At 40.7% G+C, this 23,636-nt stretch overlaps 1 protein-coding gene across 1 annotated transcript in view; it reads left to right on the forward strand.

Moving 5' to 3' along the window:
• LOC134220287 (carboxypeptidase D) overlaps positions 1-23,636 on the forward strand; it is a 69,305-nt gene that overhangs the window by 39,078 nt on the left and 6,591 nt on the right. The window contains exons 7-12 of the mRNA XM_062699299.1: positions 8,850-9,480; positions 9,540-9,949; positions 10,006-10,279; positions 10,338-10,711; positions 10,795-11,658; positions 11,721-12,016. Of these exons, the coding sequence (XP_062555283.1) occupies positions 8,850-9,480; positions 9,540-9,949; positions 10,006-10,279; positions 10,338-10,711; positions 10,795-11,658; positions 11,721-12,016 (2,849 nt within the window). The remainder of the gene's footprint in view (positions 1-8,849; positions 9,481-9,539; positions 9,950-10,005; positions 10,280-10,337; positions 10,712-10,794; positions 11,659-11,720; positions 12,017-23,636) is intronic.

Genomic DNA, 23,636 nt, shown 5'->3' on the forward strand with positions numbered 1-23,636 from the left:
TCTGCCGCCATACCAGTCGTTTCTTTGATCCGGGGGCACCGTGCCTAGTGCAGCGGTTGCGGTGCTTCCAATGGCGGATCGAATATTTCTCCAGACACCTCCAAGAAACGCTGCACCGAGCTGCTCTTCCGTTGGGAGTGCACTTCCAGCTGCTGCGCGTAGTCTGCCGTCTTGTAGCCGCCCAATGTTTAGCCGCGGTGGAGGACGCATGTTGAACCGTCGAGAGTTTTGAGCGCAGACATACTGCAACGAGGTAGTAGTCAGAATTCAGATTCGCACTGCGGCAAGCGCGGTCGTTCGTGATGTCGGAGAAGAATTTACCGTCGATTTGGGTTTCCGTTTCTTGATTAGGTGATTTCCATGTGGCGTGGATATTCTAACGGGGGAAGAAACTGCTTCGAACTACCATTCCGCTGGAGGCTGCAAAGTTGATGCATTGTTGGCCGTTTGTCGTTCGATACGGTATGTAGACTATCCGGTCCGATAACCGGTCTATACATTTTCTCCCTGCCTACCTGAGCGTTCATGTCGCCGATGACCATTTTGACGTCCCGCAGTGGGCATCATTTGTACGTCTGCTCCAGCTGTGCTTAGAACGCTTCTTTCTCGTCGTCGGGTCTCCCTTCATGTAGGCAGTGCACGTTGATGATGCTATATTTGAAAAACGGCCTTTTATCCTCGCGTTGATTGGCTACCACCAAATCACACGTGGGCACATCTTGCCCAAAACTATGAACCCGGTTCCCAGCTCGTTGGTGGTGCCACAGCTAATTGGTAGAAGGTAGCCGCTCGATGCCCGCTTTCCACACTTTCTGTCCTGTCTGTCCCCAGCGCCGGACACCCCCGAAGCCCGAACACTTCTAAAAACGGCACTTGCAGAGATCCCTCCATTATCTTACAGTGGGTCCAAAAAGTATAGACGAATACTTGCATATTCTGCAAATTCTTTAGTAAAATGTAAAACTTAGGCGTGATAGAAGTGAAATCAAAAAACTTTCTTCTAAATTTGGTAGAAAACTTATCAACACATGATTATTATTCAAAAACAAATAGAAATTTCAATTACTTTTTCTGAATTTACAATGTTATGAAAACTCATATGTGAATATGTACGTGATGTGGAAGATATTGATTTGGAAAATGTATTGGAGGTGACCACTTTCCCTTCGATGGGACTCGAACCCATGACCCTATAGTACGCTAGACTGGTGCTTTAACCAACTAAGCTACGAAGCACCTCCGTCGGCCTTCGCAACCTAGCGGCTACTGAACGAGCTCGAGATTCCCAAATTGGACGCATAGTCAAAATCACTCGCAATGCATTTGTCAAGCCAACACTACCACATGTGTATAGTACACGTCCACATTAGAGGAGCGTGAGTATTTAGAATGTCTGGCACCTATACACATTCTTCATCAACAACTGTACTGATCAACTTTTTCTGGTATGTAGAGAATATCTAAATTTCGTCAATTTCGTTCGCTCAAAAAGTATTCGTCTATTCAGAAAATAATCGAGTAAAACACGAATATATTAGTTTTATTCGCATGTAGTTACACTAGCACACTCTAGTGATGTCTAGCAACATTTTTGTCAACATTCAATGACAGATCAAATAATGTTTTTGTTTTGTTTGAACTTGGCGCGGAAAATAGAAGCACCATGGGTAGGAAAAGTGAAAAGATGAGTCCAAATGAAAAAAAAACTTATTCCACACCTGTATAATTAGTGCAAGTTGACTTATGACTTTGCAAGAAATGTGGGTAGACCAAGGGAAGCAAGGTCGTAGCCAAGGGGGGCAGAGGGGTGGGGGCGTCGCCCCCCCTAAATTGTGGAAAGATTGAACGGGTACTGAAATGAATTCCCTCAAACATGTGCACTTTACGATCCAATCATATACAGAAATGGGAGGTTGAAATTTTTTTTTTTGTGTCTTTATTAAAGAGACTTTCAGCCCGAGGCTGGCTCGTCTCCGGCACAGGTTGAAATTTAAAAGATTCCCAAAAACTTATTAGGGCATCCAGGATCCATAATATATGAAAGTTCAAAACAACTCGAAACATTTCGGGCTCAAAAAATCTCCTTGAAATCCTTCTAGAGGCTCCCCTGGGAAATTCTGAATTCCTCCGGAAAGTTATCCACAAATTCCTCTGAAAATCGTTCGAAAATCCTTCTCATGTAATTGTAATTCCTCCTTATCTAGAAACCCCCCACTAAATTTTTTTTTTGGAAATTCATGAGGAAATTCCTTGAAGATTTCTTTTCTTCTCTCCAAGATTTACTTCTAGATATTTCTTCGGCTATTCTCTCTTCAGGAAGAATCCGGCATTTCCTTCAGGCATGCATTCGAGAGTTCCGTCAAGAATACATACGGAATTTCTTCCCAAAATTCTACCAGAAGTTTCTTCAAAAATTTATGACGGAAATCCTCCGATTTAGCTCCATAATTTCACTTGTAAATCTATAAGAAATTCCTTCGGAAATTCTTCTATGAACTTCTCCGGGCATTCCTCTCGGAACGCTTCCTAGCATTCCAATCTGGAATTCTTTTCGCAATTACTTCAGAATATCCTTCAAGAAATCCTCTAGAAATATCTTCATGAATTTCTCCTGGAATTCGTCCAAGAATTTCCCCAGAAATTCTTACAGGTGTTTTTTGGGAGTTTCTTCAGGTACTTCTCCAGGAATTCCTTCAGGAATTTCTCCGGGAGATTTTCCGCGGAAGTGTACTAGAATTCCTTCCGGACTTCACTCGGAGGAATTCCCAAAGGAACTGCCGGAGGAGCTCCCGTAAGATCTCCCGTAAGAACTCCCGGAGGAATTTCAGGAGGAACTCCTAGAAGAATTCCTAGAGGACATCCCGGAGAAACTATCGGAAGAACTTCGAGAGGAATTTCCAGCTTAATTTCTGAAGAAAGCCTAAATGATTGCCTGAAAAAAGCCTGAATAATTTCCTGGAATAGCTTCTGGTGGAACTCCCGGAGCAATTTCCGGAGAAACTACCGGATGAATTGCTGGTGGAATTCCCGGAGGAACTCTCGAAGAAATTTTCTGGAAGAATTTTCAAAGGAACCCCGGGGAAACTACCAGAAGCATTCTCGGAAACAAGAGAATTTATCTTATAGACAAATCTCGTCTAGCTGAAACCTTTGTTAGGGTTTGTAGCTGGACCATCATCATCATCAGAGGAGCTCCCAGAGAATTCCCTGAGGAGCTCGCAGAGAAATTCTCGGAGGAGCTTCTGGTGGAAAATCTATATAAATTCCTGAAGAAGCTTAAATAAATTCCAATTCTGCCGAAATTCCCGGAAGAATTTTCAAAGGAACTGCCGATGGAACTACCGGAATAATTTTCGAAGGAAATGCCGGTGGAACTCCTGGAAGAATTCCAGGAGGAATTTTCGGAGAAACTCCTGGAGGATCTCCCAGTGGAAATCTTGAAGTTTCCACCGGAATTCTTTCAGGATCTCATTGCGAATTTATCTAGGAATTCCTCCGAAAATTCCATTGTTGATTTCATTTTCGGTATAATTTCTGTATAAATTTCCGGTGGAATTCCTGGAGAAATTCTTTGAAATTATCACAAGAAATTATTCGAAACAATTCACGGAAAATTTTATGGAATTTACACAAGAAATTCGAAGATTTTTCGTGAAATTCGCAGGAATGTTTACTGGCAATTCTGCGGAATTCCCACGGAATATTTTTATTCTTAAAAATTATGGGAAACAGCACGAAATTATTTGAATTATTGCAGGGAATTCTGCAGAACTTATAAAAAAGTTCGTGAAGATTTTCTTGGAGTAAATAATGGTGGAATTTTCGGATCAATTCCCGGCAAAATTTATGGTGGAATTCCTGAAGACACTGCCGAAGAAGTTGCTGGAGGCATTCCTAAAGAATCCCTGATATAATTTCGGATACAATGCCAGGAGCAATTGTCGTAGGAATTCCTGGAGAAAGCTTGCATATTGATTTTTCTGTCTATTTTATAATAAATATTATTTCAGAGAGGATTTGTTTAGTAATTCAGATGTATGGTTCTAGTTACCTTAAACTTATGGAAGAATGCAGGATTTTTATAATAATTGTTATAGCCGATTTTATATTCTTTCTGAATACTAAGTTCGTTAATATTTTTCTCACTTTATTTAAACATATCTGATGAGCAATATTATTTTATTATTTATTCAGACTAAGGCCGAAGTGGCCTGTGCGGTATATAAGAGTCTTCTCCATTCGGCTCGGTCCATGGCTACACGTCGCCAACCACGCAGTCTACGGAGGGTCCGCAAGTCATCTTCCACCTGATCGATCCACCTTGCCCGCTGCGCACCTCGCCTTCTTGTGCCCGTCGGATCGTTGTCGAAAACCATTTTCACCGGGTTACTGTCCGACATTCTGGCTACGTGCCCGGCCCTTCGCAGTCGTCCGATTTTCGCGGTGTGAACGATGGATGGTTCTCCCAACAGCTGATGCAATTCATGGTTCATTCGCCTCCTCCACGTACCGTCCGCCATCTGCACCCCACCATAGATGGTACGCAGCACTTTCCTTTCGAAAACTCCAAGTGCGCGTTGGTCCTCCACGAGCATCGTCCAGGTCTCGTGTCCGTAGAGGACTACCGGTCTAATTAGCGTTTTGTAGATTGTCAGTTTGGTACGGCGGCGAACTCTATTCGATTGGAGCGTCTTGCGGAGTCCAAAGTACGTACGATTTCCAGCCACTATGCGTCTCCGAATTTCTCTGCTGGTGTCATTTTCGGCAGTCACCAGTGAGCCCAAATACACAAATTCTTCTACCACCTCGATTTCGTCACCACCGATGCAAACTCGCGGTGGGTGGCTCACATTGTCTTCTCTTGAACCTCTGCCTATCATGTACTTCGTCTTCGACGTGTTGATGACTAGTCCGATCCGCTTAGCTTCCCTCTTCAGTCTGATGTAGGCTTCCTCCATCTTCTCAAAGTTACGTGCCATAATATCTATGTCGTCGGCGAAACCAAATAGCTGGACGGACTTATTGAAAATTGTACCACTCGTGTTAATCCCTGCTCTTCGTATTACCCCTTCCAAAGCGATGTTGAATAGCAAACACGAAAGACCATCACCTTGCCGTAACCCTCTGCGGGTTTCGAAGGGACTCGAGAATGCCCCTGAAACTCGAACTACGCACATCACCCGATCCATCGTCGCTTTGATCAATCGTGTCAGTTTATCCGGAAAACCGTGTTCGTGCATTAGCTGCCATAGCTGGTCCCGATCGATTGTATCATATGCGGCTTTGAAGTCGATGAATAGATGATGTGTGGGCACGTTGTATTCGCGGCATTTCTGCAGTACTTGGCGAATGGCGAACACCTGGTCCGTGGTGGAGCGTTCGCCCATAAAACCCGCCTGGTACTGCCCCACAAATTAATGATGAGCAATAAATCATGCATTTTTAAATCCATTATTGTTTTAATCATTATTGTTTCGATTTGGTTTGGATTTGGTTTCATATGTTAATATTCATGTGTTTTTATAAAACTGCTATAAAACTACGATTTAGAAGACCAAAAAGTTGCCCTCCTTTCTCGAAATCCTGGCTACGCCCATGAAGGGAAGAAAGAATTCAACCATTTAATTGTGGTTGGTCGCATCAGCGCCACAAAAATCTATCGAAACAAAATTTAATAACAGAGTGGTCGTCAGCGATGGTAAACTGATAACGATGAGCGATTTATTGTACGGAAAATAAATAAAAAATCCTGTAAAAAGAGTTTACCCATATAGGCAAGTGAGTTGCAGAGAAGAAATGGTCAGATATGAACCAATACGAACAGAAATACCTGTGAAAAGTATGGGTATAATGGGTGAGTATCACGGAAGAAAATTCAAGTGAGCCATCAAATTATCAAAAACAGCTCGATTTCAGCTAAAAATATTGCTGGAAGAAGGATGACTTTCGGAATCAAGTCATGTTATCTGACGAAAGCAAGTACAGCATATTTGGATCAAATGGCCGATGTATGGTATGGCGGAAAAGGAATATTGAGATACAGCCGCAGAATCTCTTTTGAGCAGTAAAGCATGGTGGGGGCTCCGTCATAGTCTCTGAGATGCTTGAGCGCAACCGGTGTGGGAAAATTTCACATTATTGAAGGAGTTATGTATCACAAAATGTTCATCCGCATTTTGAAAGAAAATTTGAACGCCAGTGCTGAAAAATTGGGCTTACAGGGAACAACATACATCTTACGGGGTAATAATTACCTCAAGCACACAGCTCAAAGTACTAAGCTGTAGCTACTCTATAATACCCCAATCAACTCAAAACGCCTCTTCAGAGCCCAGATATGAATCCAATTTAACTCCATTGGAAGTGCATATGCACAGCATATGTTTCGAAATGGACAAATTGATATGAAATTTGCGAAAAAGAATCCACGTGTCTTGGAGGACTCAGAACCTCAACCTCCTACTGAGGGTTCGAGTCCTCCAAGACACGTGGATTCTTTTCGCAAATTTCATATCAATTTGTCCATTTCAACATATGCTGTGCATATCAACAAGATATTTAACAAAAAAATGGTTTTCGTACGGCCGAGTTGCCGAATAATATGCAATTAATTCCATTGGAAGGTTCTGGACGACAAACTTTTCGTCAAATTCGTGAAAGTCATATTTCCAACAACAACGAATTGAAATTAGTGTTGAAATAAGAATGGAAGAATATTCCGTCCCCAGTTACGGCTAATTTCCCGAGCAGCACACATGTTGTAAACAAGTTTATATTACTCATATACGACCAAATTTAGTTATATATGAGTTACCTCAACCAAATCGGCATGAACTGTGTTGCTAGGGTTGGTCAGTTCCATGCCACAAGAACTACAGTCCGTCATAGATACACTGGGGAATCCAACGAAATATTGAATTCCATTCTACAACTCGTTTCAAAAGCGCGCTAAACCTGAATAGACGAATACTTTTTGAGCCCGTTTTTAATGAATTGTTATGTTTTGTTAACTTTGTTTTTCTTATTGTTGTATTTTTCTGTTTGATTTTTAACAATAAAGATGAATTAATTAATAAAAACACAATGTAATCGATAGTTTTATTTTTTTGAGCTTACTAGATTCTGTCTTTGACATTTTCTAGAAAACACACAGCTAGACGAATACTTTTTGGACTCACTGTATATATTACAAAAGAAAGCTATTGAAAAGTCCTTTATCTATCAGGAATATCAGATTCTCATGTCGTAAACTTTTTACAAAATTTGAAATTTACCAAAAATGTCAAAAAATTCATGTTTCGCCATATTTTAGAAGGTTTGAATCAACAATATTAAAATCAATCGAATGCATTTTGATTATAATATATGTCAAGATGGTCAATATTAGTCATATTTCAAATAGCAATCATGATTTGTTAGATATATAATGTATCTATGATGCAAAACCAATTGGCTATATCTGGTAGCTGTCGGGTCCAAACAGTGAGTTTTTTTTATGTGATCAAATAGCAATTCTTTGCACCTGTTTTGTTAAACTTATCTACTTCAATTAATTTGTTTTTTTCTTTCTGATGTATCAGAAAACTACAGAAATAAGCAGTAACAAAATTTGAAGATGAAATATTGAATGTATTGAAGGTGAAATATAAATTCGAACTAATATTGTACAAATGAATTAATCCACGAAACAAGTTCAAAAGCACATGTTCAAAAGTTATTTGGAAATTTAAATTAAAAAATTCTACAATTTATTGAAAATGGTAATTTTTTAATACTTTGTGATTTCAAAGAGTAAAATATCTTTAGTTTAGTATTATTCCACAACTAACCTAAAATTAATATAATCGAAGGTTATAATGGTAAAGGATGTACTCTAAGATATTTTTTAACTTGTTACATGGAAAACAAGGAATAAGTTCCAAAACCTTGAAAATTTAGATATTCTAAGAATATTGAATGGGAACGTTCAAACTTTCTAATAATTCTAGATTTTATTTTAATGGAAAGAAAACTGAAAAAATAATACAAAATTCTATATACCTACCTAATTATATATTTTTAAATTTCTATAGAAATTTAAAATGCAAAATTGATTCAATTACGAATCGAATGTATGTCTTCGATGATTCTGAAAGGAATTCTGATGGGAATTCCATTTGGATTCTCACGGCATACAAAAAACAAGGCAGGCTCATCAAGTATGTAAACATTCAGTTTGAATGTAAACATGTGACGTCACTGCTATCTTCGCACAAGCTGGACCGAGAAGATGCTCTACGGTCGCAGCATGCTTACTTTTGTACTCCAACATGTGGCGATAAAATATGCGTCACATTCGAAGTGTCATTTTTCTAACGAGCCTACCTTGTTTTCTGTATACCGTGTTGGATTCTGATGGTAATTGTGGAGATTATCATCATGTTAGGCAAATGGACGTCTGCTGATAAACTGTCACTGGCTCTTCATTGTTGGTCATATCAAGCTTACTTTGATTTTTTCAAATCAATTAGATATTAGGGATATTCACTTAACTGAATGCCCCCTCATAATTAACACCAAGTGCAATTTAAATTTCAGGAATCTTTCTCATAAATGAGAATATGATATGGTGAAATAACTCTTTTGTCTTCAAACTTATTGTAGTTCATTATGCTATGTGTTGAAAATTGATATCACTGCTACTAACTTTTCAAATCCTATGGGGGGCCATTTTTTTTGTTCTATGGAGGGCTAACTCCCCCCCCCCCCTAGTCCCCTCTTATTTACGTCAATGTAGAATATTATTAACTAAAGTTCTTTTATGGCAATGCCATCTCCTATTAACTGTGTTCCCGTTATCGCCCTCTCAGTTTGATTCACGATTTGGCCGGAAACTATCCGTCGATAACCCGCCTATATTCCATCGGAAAAAGCGTACAGCAGCGTGATCTCTGGGTAATGGAAATCACACGCAACCCAGGCAAACACGTGCCCGGTAAACCCGAGGTGAAGTACATTGCCAACATGCATGGCAACGAAGTGGTTGGGCGCGAGCTTCTCCTACTGTTTGCCAAATATCTGTGCGAGAACTACAACCGCACCGAGCGGGTCACGAAACTGGTCAACAGCACCCGGCTGCATATTCTGTTCAGCATGAACCCGGACGGGTACGAAATATCCGAAATCGAAGACAAAGACAATCTCAAAGGTCGAGCCAATGCCAATAACGTGGATTTGAATAGGAATTTCCCGGACCAATTTGGACGAAATAGCTACAACATGAAGCAGGAGCCGGAGACGCACGCCGTCATGAACTGGTCGCTGTCGATTCCGTTCATTCTGTCGGCCAATCTGCATGGCGGGGCGTTGGTGGCAAACTATCCGTTTGATGATTCTCCGAAGGATTTTGCCTACTCGAATGGGTATGGAGATCCTCGAACGGTTAAAAACCCCACCGAGGAAGACGAGATGTTCCAATATCTTGCACATACGTATGCGAACGTGAGTTATGGGTTTTGTGGTTTCTGGGGTTATCAAATTGAAGTTTGAACATATTCTAGGCTCACACTACGATGCATTTGGGTCAGCCGTGTCCTACTTACATTAAGGAAAGCTTCAAGGACGGAATTACAAACGGTGCTGCCTGGTACTCCGTTACAGGAGGTATGCAAGATTGGTCCTATATTGTAGGGGGTGCCTACGAACTGACTCTGGAAGTTGGTTGTGATAAATTCCCCAAGGCCGAGGAACTGCCCAGCTTTTGGCTGCAGAATCGGGAAGCCTTGTTGCGATACGTGGAGCAGGCCCAGCATGGAATCTATGGTACTGTTAAGAGTACTATTGGGCATCCGATTGCCCATGCAACAATTCAAGTGAACAACATCCAACATGTAACCTTTAGCAGCGAGGAAGGTGATTTCTACAGAATGCTGCTACCTGGATTATACAATGTGACGGCTGATGCCGCCGGGTAAGACGAAGCCGCTTCGTAGTTTGTACGGGATGTTTAATGTTTCTGTTTTCCAGCTACGAACCCCAAATCATGCAAATTCGTATTCCTCCGGAGGCAACCTCAGCGGTCCTGGTGGATTTTCTACTGATGCGCGACGATCCTCAGCACTGGTCCTCTGCCTACGATTATCGCACATTGGAGAATGTCGTCCGGACGCGTTACCACAGTGATTCGCAATTGCATGAGATTATGAGTGAGTTTGAGAATAAGAACTACAAGACCGCTTCCCTGGAATTTGGTGATAACGAAGTAGCGATGGCATACCCATCCGTGAAGATGACTGACAACGTAAGTTTCACAAGGTCCGGATTCCAAATAGTTTAGAACCTAAAGATCTTTTCAACAGATTGGTACCCCAGAAGAAACTAAGCTGCATATACTGGTTCTCTCATCGCTCTTTCAAAGCACAGCTATTGGTCGCGAGATGGTTATAAACCTGGCTCGACATGTTCTTGCCGGATACCGGATTCCAGAACCATCGTTGATAAAGCTGTTGAAGAATGTAGTTCTTCATTTTGTGCCCATAAAAATGGACTCACAAAATTTGTTGGAACAGTTCCGTGCCAACCAAAGTGTGTGTGATCCGTTCGTACAGGAAGAATTAGCCGATAAATTGCTGAGTGCTGAAACTGATCATCAGAAAGATATGCTGCTAAGGATGCTTCAAGATGAAGAGTACGATTTAGCACTGAATTTTGCCGCTGGTGGAAATGATGTATTGTAAGTAATAAACGGCCTTCAGAGATTAAAATTCCCAAATACTTCTTAGATAGAACTTCAGATTCTTAATTTTTCTTTCGCAGCTACCCAAACACCGATGACAAAGTGGCAATATATCCGCGGTTTGCCGAGAAAATTAAGGGACACAAATACACCGTCGTTACGAACCAGCAGTGTCCCGAATCGGCTACACGACTTCACCAAGCCGACGCCATCCAACGGCTTACCAACCAACTGCATAGTCTATACAAAGTCCCCATGTTTACACTACAGTTGGGATGCTGTAAAATGCCTCAAGAAGCGGACATCGCCACCGTATGGCGTCAGAATCTTGAAAGAATGACTAATTTCCTCCGATTGATCGACACCGGCATAAAGGGATTTGTACGAGACTCCGCTGGTCGCCCCCTGCGTAAGGCGATACTCAAAGTGCGAGGAAACAACCTGATCTACAAGGTCACACCTAACATGGCCCACTTCCGTGTAGTTCTACCCTCCGGTTCAATGGAAATCGAATTCAGTTGCGTCAATTACACTTCGATAATCCGACCCATCCTGTTAAATCAGGACCAAGTTCTGGATATGGGAGATATTGTGATGCAATTGGCCGCTCGGCCCATAGGTGAAGGCAGCGTAGAACCTGTCCCCTCGAAAATCTTCGCCTCGACCACCGTGAAACCAGAACAGCACGGAAGCTTTGGTGTGTTGGAACCACACGAAAAAATGAAAATTTTCCCCACTGATGGCGGTTTGACCCAAGGCCGGGTCAGTGGGTTAATTCTCGATGAAGGCAACCATCCGATTGCCAATTCAAAAGTCTTTATCCAGAATCGAATAACCAATGCTACGGCGTACACCGACTATCTGGGCAAATTTCAACTAGATGGAGTAAAACAGTCCGATTTCGTTCTGCACGCGGAGGTTTCCGGGTACACGTCTGATGAACGGTAAGATTTCTCCTTGGTCTTTGAGTATTGATTTTTCTAATGTTCGTATTTAAAAATCGTAGCACCCTTCATATGAATCCGGTTGCGGGCGGTGAGCTGTCTGGTGTGATATTCCACCTGAAACGTGACGAACGCGTGATGGGAATACCCAGGTTGTTGTTCGTCATTCTGGCCGGCTGTGCATCGGTTGCCATAATTGCAGGCGGCGTGATGTGCTTCATGTACATTCAGGCCCGCCGGAGAAATTCTCGCTACTACTACAGCTTCTCGATGCTACCCCAGAAGGGTGAGCAGACGAAGCGACTGTTCGAGGATGACGAGGACGGTGAAACGGAACTATTTCGAGCGCCAACGAAGAGTAAGTTTTATCAGCGCGGTTGTCCGTTTCGCGTTGTACTATTTTCATGTCTGTTACTTGTCCATACTTCTATTTAAACTGTTTTATTTTTATTTTCTGTCTATACTATCTTCATTCTTATTGGATATCTTGGTGACGGTTCTGACAATTAAGCAGATCAGATCTGGGAAATTGGTTAAATTACAATTTTAAGTTAAATGGGGTATATTGGGAAGTTGAGGATCACAGCGAACGATGCGTTACAATATCCAGTGATTGTCAGGGAAAGAATTATCGGTCAAATATCGCCGGAAGCTCGACGAACAGATTAGTGATATCAACGTGAGCGACAAAATCTAAAACGATCTATGGGAGTCGATCAATGGATAGGTGAACAGAACAGCACGAGAAGTTATAAGCCTGCGCAAAGGCGACTAAGATCCAGCTAGTTAATGTAGAATGTCACCGCATGGAAGTAAAGACAATATAAAAACAAGTGATAACTGCGGTACAAGAAAGTATGGAACAGAACAATATGCGGAGGTTTTATGAAATTGTTAATGGCATACGAAGACAACACGCCTTCCATTGTGGGCCGCTGAACCAGTACGTATTTTGCATTGTTTGGGCCAGGAAAGCTGGTTAGCGAGTTAGCTTTCTTGAACTTCTGCAAGGCCTACAATCGCATCTGGACGTCTGGAGATTTAAAGGAGCTAAAGCTTTTGGGGATCACCGGAAACCTACTACATTTTGTCAAGAACTTCTTTTCTATACGCTCGTTCCAAGTCGTGCTCGGGAATCGAAAATCCAGATAAGTGAAGGAAGAAACCGGGGTCCTCTGAGGTTCCATAATTGTAATAAATATTGCAATAAATAATTCCACAGCGACGGGAATGGTTGGCATTTTTTTACCATGCATCCTGTCATGCAGTCAAAGAAAAACAAAACCACACTCAAAATAAATTGCAGATATCTGTTAAATTTCACCATGGTTAATTTTGTCATTGCGTATTGTTGTTTAATTCTTGTTCGATCAGGATAAACATGCTCAAATCTGTTGGCCGGAGCAAGGGAACCCCCTTACAAAGAATAACAACTAGAGTTCCCTCTCTACACCACGGCAGGCTACTGACTGATACTTCTGCCAGTAGCTGCAGTTCTCTTTATTCAACAATAGGTATCTACAATACATCCATAACAATATTCCTTAATCTACCCAAGAGCAACTACAACCAACTGGCGCCTACCTCCTATCCATCTTCGATCTACAGCGAAGCGTCGCACACTACCTGATATTCCAACAAAATCCATCTCCCGACAAAGAACTAGAAGCGATCGCCCCACACCCCTCTGAGTCGCCAAGACCATCATCAACAGCAGACTCCTCTACAAGTTGGAATTGACAAGCATGTACCTTCCAGACATCCTCAAAACACTTGCACCTACATTCAACCGATGGGGGCAGCAGGGACTATGTACAAGGGCTTGACGATCCCTTCCCAGGCCATCTGCGAGTTGTGGCGCCTGCCTAGGATGTGGTGGGGTTTGACAGTGGGCCTTGTTAAACCTCTATAAAAAGCTGCATGAATCCGCAGGTAGACTCCGCCAAAGCGACCGTGTGCCGCACAAAGTTCTATGAGAAGTTGAACCGTTCACGTAAGGGTCACGTGCCACAGCCCGATATGTGTAAGGACGTAAACCGGAACCTTCTTACAAACGAGCGTGAGCACGTACGAAGAGTACCTGAATGGCGATATGGCAGACAACGGTGGCGGTATGGTAATGAACCTAGCACGCGTGCAGGAGATGCGACTTCCAGCTTCGAATCTCCAGGAAATCCAGGAGGAGATCGGCCGGCTGAAAAACGACAAAGCCCCTGGAGTTGACCAACTACCAGGAGAGCTGTTTAAACACGGTCCCGAGACACTGGCTAGAGCGCTGCACTGGGTAATCACCAAGGTTTGGGAGGTTCTGCCACAAGAGTGGATGGAAGGTGTCGTGTATCCAATCTACAAAAAGGGCGATAAGCTGGATTGTAGCAGCTACCGCGCAATCACATTGCTGAACGCCGCCTACAAGGTACTCTCCCAAATTTTATGCCGCCGACTAACACCAATTGCAAGAGAGTTCATGGGGCAGTACCAGGCGGGATTTATGGGTGAACGCTCTACCACAGACCAGGTGTTCGCCATACGTCAGGTATTGCAGAAATTCCGCGAATACAACGTGCCCACACATCATCTATTTATCGACTTCAAAGCCGCATATGATACAATCGATCGGGACCAGCTATGGCAGCTAATGCACGAAAACGGATTTCCGGATAAACTGATACGGTTGATCAAGGCGACGATGGATCGGGTGATGTGCGTAGTTCGAGTTTCAGGGGCATTCTCGAGTCCCTTCGAAACGCGTAGAGGGTTGGTGATGGTCTTTCGTGTCTGCTATTCAACATCGCTTTGGAGGGAGTAATACGAAAGGCAGGGATTGACACGAGTGGTACGATTTTCACGAAGTCCGTCCAGTTATTTGGTTTCGCCGACGACATTGATATCATGTCGAAGACGAAGTACATGATAGGAAGAGGCTCAAGAGAGGTCAATGTAAGCCACCCACCACGAGTTTCTATCGGTGGTACCGGTAGTTCTCTACGGACACGAGACCTGGACGATGCTCGTGGAGGACCAACGCGCACTTGGAGTTTTTGAAAGGAAAGTGTTGCGTACCATCTATGGTGGGGTGCAGATGGCGGACGGTACGTGGTACGTGGAGACGGTACGTGGTACGTACACGGACTCAGAAATCATTTTCACGGACGTGTCGAGAGCCGAAGGTAGATTCGCCTCTGACGCCATTGAAGAAGCTTTCTACAGTCTACGTCTACCAAACCATTGCATTGTCAGCAAACATCCCTATATAAAGGCAAATTAAGCGGTCACCAACAGCAATGTTACCCTCATGTGGATCCTCAGTCATTGCGGCATTCAGGGAAACTCTCAAACATTTGACAGAATATCGAAATTACATTATTGTTTTTTTTCTGTGATAATTATACTAAGTCTAAGCGAAAAAGAGTAGATGAAAGTAATAAAGATACAGATTCGATTGACACCACAAGCGAGCGGCAAGTGTGAAATGAATAGAAACTGAAGATTAGCAGAGGGCTATATGTGAGAACAATCATTGCTGAAATAGCTGTTATTCTGCCTAACGTTCACCCAGGAATGGCTTGGATAGTAACGAGGTGATCACTGTATCAAGAAATGCTTTGATAGAATAGCCAGTTCCTGAGATAGAAGTTCCCGGCAGCCGACGCGAAGAATTGGGTGAAGCAAGAGCTATAGGCAGCTCAGGTGACTGAATGGCACCATCACAGGACGTTCTGCCGGATGGTCAAAAACACAACCCTCCCGGGAGGTGATCTGACGAACCGACGCGAGCAGTTTAGCACACCAACGTCACACACAATCTCGGCGGAGGTCAGTTCCAACCCATGAGCGAAGCAGGCAAGTGTCAGCTTTTTTTCAGCATATTTTTAACAATTGTCCCATCTTCCAAGCTGCATAAACTGCCAAAATACAAACTGCGAAAGACAAATAACTTATCATCATCAATCCTTTCAAGCAAATCTGACGAATTTGCTACTTAAAACGTTTACAATGTTATGAAAACTCGGATGTGAATACGCAAATACATTATGTGGAAAATTTTGATTTGAAAAATATATTGGAGGTAACCACATTCTTTCAATGAGACTCGAACCCTCGGCTCTCAGTACGCTAGACTGGTGCTTTTAACCACCGTCGACCTTCGCTACTTAGCGGCTACTGAATACACCCAAGATTGCCAAATCGGACGCACAGTCGAAACACTCATATTCCAATGAAATAAATACGGTATGGAAATCCATATTTTGTGTGCGTGAAAAAGGTTTCGAACAAGCTCCCATAAGAAGTTGTGCAAATATGGACGTCACCATTTGCTGTTTACATTTTCCATCACCCACTAATACACTTTCAACTCAGTTTTGTCAAGAATTTATTATCAACTATATCTACTATAGATAGTAGAATCTATAGATAAGCGAAACCATGGTTGAGTCGATTTTTTGACCATGCACACGCACATATGACGTCACAGCCCTAAACATTTCCATTGAAATCGTGACGTCGTGCTCGTTTGGAGACACGTTTGACAGTTCGTTTGGAGACGGAGGATTTATCTTCGCTCATCTACATATTCCACTATCTACATATAATATCTACCACATTATCCTTTGCCTTTACTCTTCCACGTTCAAATTCTATCTAAAAAAAAATCTTTTTTCATTCATTTTTTTTCAATTTCATCAATTCAGATACAATCCAATCCAAATTCAATTCAAATCAAATCCAAATTCCATCCAAAACCAATCCAATTCCAAACAAAATCCAATTGTATCTTTTTTATCGTTTTAACGGTTAAAATAACAAAACGTTATAGCAGAAATATCTTACTGTGACATCGATGAGAGCAAATCGAAAACTAATTTTGATATTGGTTTCCGATAACAAAATATGTAATCAATCATAATGATTTACACATATTTGAAAACGAATAATAACTCAGTTTGATGATCATGATGTTTGAAAATCAAAATATGTTTTCTATGCGATCTCATTACGTTTTCAGACTTCGCTAGGATATCTAGCCTAAAGTTATTTGGCCGAGAATGTCATTTGGTCGAACAGTTCCTTTGGCTAAAAAAATCGTGAATATGTCCTTCGGCCGAAATAGTCGTTTGGTCGAAAAGGATTTTCGGTCAAAAGTGTCGTTCGGCTGAAGTCATTTTGGATATTTTCAAGACAATAACGGGAGAATCTTTTGATTTTCGCCTCAACATTTTAACGAAAGATTTCCAGTTTTTCCAGAATAGTTATTCGAAAATTATTTTCAGATTTTCAAATATCTCTTTGGGGCCGTACACATATGGGGGGAGGGGGGTCGGTGAATATCTTACGATTCATATAAATAAACAATCATTTGTATGAAAAAAAATCTTACATGGGGGGGGGGTCGAAAAACCCAATTACCAAGAGGAGCTCTTTGGATTTACCAAGGAAAATTGTTTGGGATTCACATGAAAATTTCTGAGTTTTCACGGGAAATTGTTCCAGTATCCTTTGAAATTCACACAGAAAATTGTGATTGGTAAAAGAGATGCTTTACATTGACTTCTCCAATCTGGATTATATAAGACGGTTAGTTTTTTATCCTTTATTAGAGTATTTTTTTCGCAAAGAGAAGATCATTGCTAAACGGCTAGTTTGGCATAGCCAACTTTAAAACATCGAAAAAATGCTCGTAATTTTTGAGGATTTTTTTGTATTTCTTCAGAATTTTTTTTCTATTTTCGATTAGAAATTCTTGGTAAGTTCCGTTGACCGAAAGCGACAGACGGCCGAACTGGAAATTTGGCCGAAAAAGTCGTTTGCCCTACCAGGTTGCCCGGCCGAAACGATCGTTGGTCAAATATGCTATTTTGCAGAAATAGTTTTTTGACAGAATGGGCCATTTGGCCGAAAAAGTCATTTGGTCCAACGGGTAATACAGCCAAATTTCAATGACTTATCCTCGTACTGAACGGGTAATAAGGTCATTTGTTTGGCCATTCGTTTGGCGAAATGGTCTTTTTGTCTATTGAACAAAATTCCGTGGCCTCTCTATTTTTAAGTCGATACTGGCCTTTAGGCCAAAAGACATCTAACCAGGTACCATTTAGCAAAACTAAACGTTTCACGGAAATTGTTATCAGGTTTGACCGAAAATGTAGTTTGGCCGAAAGCAATGGCTGTGGCAATGGTAAAAGGAAAATTTTGGCAGACTTGTAAAAAGTCGTTTACCCTAACTATTTGGCTGAATTTGCCGTTTGGATGAAAAAGTCGTTTGACCGAATATAGATCATTTGACCAAAAATTGGTATAAAATGTCATTCTGTAGAAAGAGCCATTTGGCCCAAAAATGTACTTTCTGCAACCTTCTTTGAAAAGTGTTGTTCGGCTGAATTGATCATTTTGCCAAAAAGACGTTTATCCGAATATCAATTCGGCTTAATGGGATTTGGTTAGATGGCTTAAAAAGTAGAGAGGTTACGAAATTTCGTTCAAGGATCATTTGAAAACTAGCCTTTTCAACGTAAATGTTATTAGGCCAAATGGATGGATATTTTGGATTAAATTACCCGTTCAGTTATTGACATTTGGCCGTATAACCTGTTGGCCTAAACTATATTTTCGGACAAATATTCCATTCTGCCAAACGACCATTTCGGCCAAACAGCATTTTTGGACTGATGACCTATTCGGCCAAACGACCTGTTAGGGCAAACGACTATTTGGGCCAAATTACCAGTTCGGCCGTGTGTCGCTTGCGGCCAATGGGATTTTCCAACAATTTCTTATGGACAATACATTAGTCGTTCAATAGCTGCAACATGTTTTTTTTTTCCACTAATTTTATTTGCTAATTATCTAATACATGCATTCATCTCTTAGACTAGGTGTTCCGTGTTTTCTTAACACTATCATCCTTATTTGCTATGTTATATTTTTAGTTATTATTAATACATTTCAATTGCCTCTGGCAGTTAGAATTTTTCCTCTGGTTGAATTGAACCATGTAGGAATTACAATGTTTTCAACTTAAACTAATCTTAACCTATTTTATACTAAGGGTACAAGGAGTTAATCGTTTCAATAGAAGATTGCAACGATTTTTGTCTAAAATTGGAAATTATTTTGTTGGACATTTGTTGCAATGTCTCAATATTAGAAATTCTATGAAGTTCATTGGTACTATACCACGGAGGTAACTTCAGAATCATTTTCAGAATTTTATTTTGAATCCTCTGAAGTGCCTTCTTTCTGGTATTGCAGCAACTAGTCCATATTGGCACAGCATACAACATGGCTGGTCTAAAAATGTGTTTGTAAATCCAAAGTTTGTTCTTAAGACAAAGTTTTGATTTTATGTTGATAAGTGGATATAGACACTATATAATATATTTGTTACATTTGGCTTGAATGCCTTCAATGTGACTTTTAAAAGTTAATATTTGATCTAGCAAAAGTCCTAAATATTTAGCTTCGCTAAACCAATGAATTGGAACCCCACTCATATTGACAATATGTCTGCTAGAATGTTTTAAATAAGAAGCTCCCGGCTTATGTAGGAAAGTTATAGACTGAGTTTTGGAAGCATTCGGGGAAATTTTCCATGTTTGCAAGTAAGTGGAAAAAGTGTCCAAACTTTTTTGCAATCTACTACAAATGACACGAAGGCTACGCCCTTTGGCTGAGAGACCTGTGTCATCTGCAAAGATTTTTGACACCCTGGTGGTAAATCAGGTAAGTCAGAAGTAAAAATGTTATACAAAATGGGCCCAGTATGCTGCCTTGGGGGATACCAGCTCTAACAGGTAATCTATCAGATTTAGAATTCTGATAGTTTACCTGCAGTGAGCGATCTGATAAATAATTTTGGATCAGTTTAATAATGTACAGAGGAAAATTAAAATTCATCAATATTACAATCAAACCTTCATGCCAAACACTGTCAAATGCTTTCTCTATATCAAGAAGAGCAACTCCAGTCGAATATCCTTCAGATTTGTTGAGCCGAATTAAGTTCGTAACTCTTAATAACTGATGAGTGGTTGAATGCCCATGGCGAAAACCAAATTGCTCATCAGCACAAATAGAATTGTCATTAATATGAACCATCATTCTATTTAAAATATTTTTTCCAAACAGTTTGCTTATTGAAGAAAGCAAACTGATTGGGCGATAACTAGAAGCCTCAGCTGGATTTTTGTCCGGCTTCAAAATAGGAACAACTTTGGCGTTTTTCCATTTATCTGGGAAGTATGTCAATTGAAATCATTTGTTAAATAAATTAACCAAAAAGGATAAAGAGCTCTCAGGAAGTTTTTTGATAAGTATGTAGAAAATACCATCATCACCCGGTGCTTTCATATTTTTAAATTTTCTAGTAATAGATCTCACTTCATCCAAATTAGTTTCCAACGAAGGGTCAAAAACATTATCTTGGTTGAGAATGTCTTCGAAGCTTCGTGTAACCTGATCCTCAATTGGACTAGTGAGACCTAGACTAAAATTATGGGCACTCTCGAACTGCTGAGCAAGTTTTTGAGCCTTTTCGCCATTTGTTAATAAAATTTTATTTCCCTCTTTAAGCGCTGGAATTCGCTTTTGAGGTTTTTTTTTAAGAATTTTCGTTAATTTCCAAAAGGGTTTCGAACTGGGATCCAACTTCGAGACATTATTCTCAAAGTTGGTATTTATCAGAATAGCGAAACGTTTTTTAATTTCGTTTTGCAAATCTCGCCAAATAACTTTCAACGCGGGATCGCGAGTTCTTTGGTATTGCCTTCGCCTCACATTTTTAAGACGGATCAGTAGCTGAAGATCGTCGTCAATAATAATGGAGTTGAATTTAATTTCACATTTAGGAATTGCAATGCCTCTGGCTTCGACAATTAAATTTGTCAAAGATACGAGCGCATTGTCAATATCACTTTTGGAATCCAAAGGAATATTAACATCAAAATTCCTATCGATATATGTTTTATATAAATCCCAATCAGCTCTATGATAATTAAAAGTAGAGCTGATTGGATTATAAATGGCTTCTTGTGAGATTTCAAATGTCACAGGAAGGTGATCAGAGTCAAAGTCAGCATGAGTTACCAATTGGCCACACAGCTGACTTGAATCCGTTAAAACTAAATCAATTGTAGAAGGATTTCGACTGGAAGAAAAACAAGTAGGGCCATTGGGATATTGAATAGTATAATATCCCGCAGAACAATCTTCAAATAAAATTTTGCCGTTGGAATTGCTTTGAGCATTATTCCATGAACGGTGTTTGGCATTGAAGTCACCAATTACGAAGAATTTTGATTTGTTGCGAGTCAGAATTTGAAGATCAGCTTTCAACAAATTCTTTTGCTGCCCATTGCATTGAAAAGGCAAATAGGCTGCATCGAAGGAAAATTGACCAAAATTTGTTTCAACAGAAACTCCCAAGGTTTCAAAAACTTTGGTTTCAAACGAAGAAAATAATTTATGTTTGATACGTCTATTAATGACAATGGCGACCCCACCACAGGCGCTGTCAAGACGATCATTTCTGTAGATAAAATAATTTGGATCTCTTTTAATGGAGAGTCCGGGCTTTAAATAAGTTTCTGTTATAATGGCAATATGCACATTATGAACTGTTAGGAAGTTGAATAATTCATCTTCCTTACCCTTTAGAGAGCTGGCATTCCAATTTAGAACTTTCACACAATTATTTAGATCCATTAAAACGGAGTCCGATAACAATTTTTGTGTGTACTTTATACCAACCTGAACAGCTTCTGGTATGGTATTTGCTTTAAACATTGCATCAATCATATGATGCAATTGTTCAGTTAAAAAATCAAAATCGGGAGCAGTCATGCTATCTGAATCGGCAACATGACCATTATTTTCCGTTGGGACATGGGTATGAACCTCATTTTGAGAAGAGAAATTTTTTCTACCAGCAGCGATGTTTGCATACGTAGGTACATTGGAAAAGTTGGAATTTACTGAAGTGATTGCTACCCGTTGACGAGCGGCAAAATTTGTTTGTGAATTGTGGTGGGTATGAATTGCTCGACCGGTAACCGGTATCGAAATTTGAGCGTTTGAAAAATTTCTACCCGTCGAATCTGGGATCCGATTGGAATTTCCCGTCATCAGTTTTGCACGGGAATTCAAAACTTTTTTGCGTGAAGGGCATTCCCAGAAATTGGATTTATGATTGCCCCCACAATTTGCACATTTAAATTTATTGGAATCTTCTCTCACAGGACATGCGTCCTTGGCATGAGAGGTTCCACCACAAATCATGCATTTAGCATCCATGTGACAATGTTTGGTTCCATGACCCCACTTTTGGCACTTACGGCACTGGGTGGGGTTTTGGAAATTCCCCCCAGGCCTGCGGAAATGTTCCCATGTAACACGGACATGGGACATAATACAGGCCTTTTCCAAACTTTTCATATTATTTAGTTCACTTTTGTTAAAATGAACTAAATAAAATTCTTGAGAAATGCCCCTCTGGGAAGTACCAGAGTGGGATTTCTTTTTCATCTTAATTACTTGGACTGGTGAAAATCCAAGTAATTGAGAAATTTCAATTTAAATCTCATCCAGTGATTTATCATCACTGGGGAGACCTTTCAAGACGACTTTGAACAATCGCTCAGTTTTGTCGTCGTATGTGAAGAATTTATGGCGCTTCTCAGTTAAATACTGAAGAAGACGTTTGCGATCGTCAAAGGATCCCGGCAAAACGCGGCAGTCACCCTTCCTAGCAATCTGAAATGAAACCTTGATCCCCTGAAGGTTACTCAAAATCTCATTCCGGAAGCCAGAAAACTCGGCAACAGATACCACAACTGGCGGAATCCTTTGCTTTTTCGCATGAATCGAATCACCTGGGCTAGAGGTATATTCGATTTGCTCAATTTCATCATTAATCAAATCGAACTGATTGCTCAGTTCGATTGGAGAAGAATTATTTCCGATATTAGAGTTAGAAGGGATATCTGAATTCTCCAGCTTCCTTCTATTTTTCCGCGCTTTGGCAGGACGGTCTTGAAACCTTGTTTCTTTGAAGGAAATGGCGAATTCAGAGACTCCCCCTTCCTCTTGTTTTTATTAATGCTCATGGCTGAGTGTGGAGACGTGACCTTCTAAGAGGTTTTTCCCAGAACGGTGTCCCTGCAGGATTACCACCGCTTGTCGGAATTTTACTTCCGCAAACGGGTCCAACGTAAAACGAAGGCACGGGTCCTTGCAAAGATCGTAACGGGATCAGTGGGTACAAATAGCGCTAAGAAGCACCGTTGAAATTAAAATAGCTTCGGGTAGTATTAAAAACTTCCTTCCGCAAAGAGAGAAAGAACCGCACAGCACGAAAGCACGATGCGGTCTGACTGCAACTTGTTTTCGTTTCAGTTAGCGAATGGCGTTCGATAACTGCGACGCATTCAAGACAGCAAAAAATTGTCAGACGGCATCAGAATAGAAGTGCACATGATTGTTCAGCGCTTTGCAGCTATCATCGACATTAACATCGTTTTGAAGCTCAGCTGTCCGATAACTGCAAAGCTGATGTAACTATCGAAATGCTGTTAAAAGCATTGCAGTTAAATTATTTTTAGTTATCGAACGTCTAATGTACGAAGAATTTCCTGTAGAAACCCAATAATTTTAGAACAATTTTTCGTGGAGACATTTTGAACAATCCTCCGCGGAAATTCCAAAGAAGTTTCCGTAAACTTACGGACAATTTCTCTTGAACATTCCAGAGATTGTTTCTTGAAAGTCTCCCACGGAAATTTTTGAGAATTTACTGTTTTATTGTTGGCCATGCCAAGATAGCCGTCTTTATCATTCTAGACTGAGAAAGCCAACGGTTAAACACCCATTCTACCAACCGCACTTTCCTACAATTATCAAGAATTTTCTGTGAACAGAAATTCAACAGGAACTTTTCGTAAATTTCTGAAGCTTTTCCTTAGAAGCTAAGAACATTTTTTTGT

The sequence above is a fragment of the Armigeres subalbatus genome, chromosome 3, assembly GCF_024139115.2.
Source record: "Armigeres subalbatus isolate Guangzhou_Male chromosome 3, GZ_Asu_2, whole genome shotgun sequence".
NCBI classification, from domain to species: Eukaryota; Metazoa; Arthropoda; class Insecta; order Diptera; family Culicidae; genus Armigeres; species Armigeres subalbatus.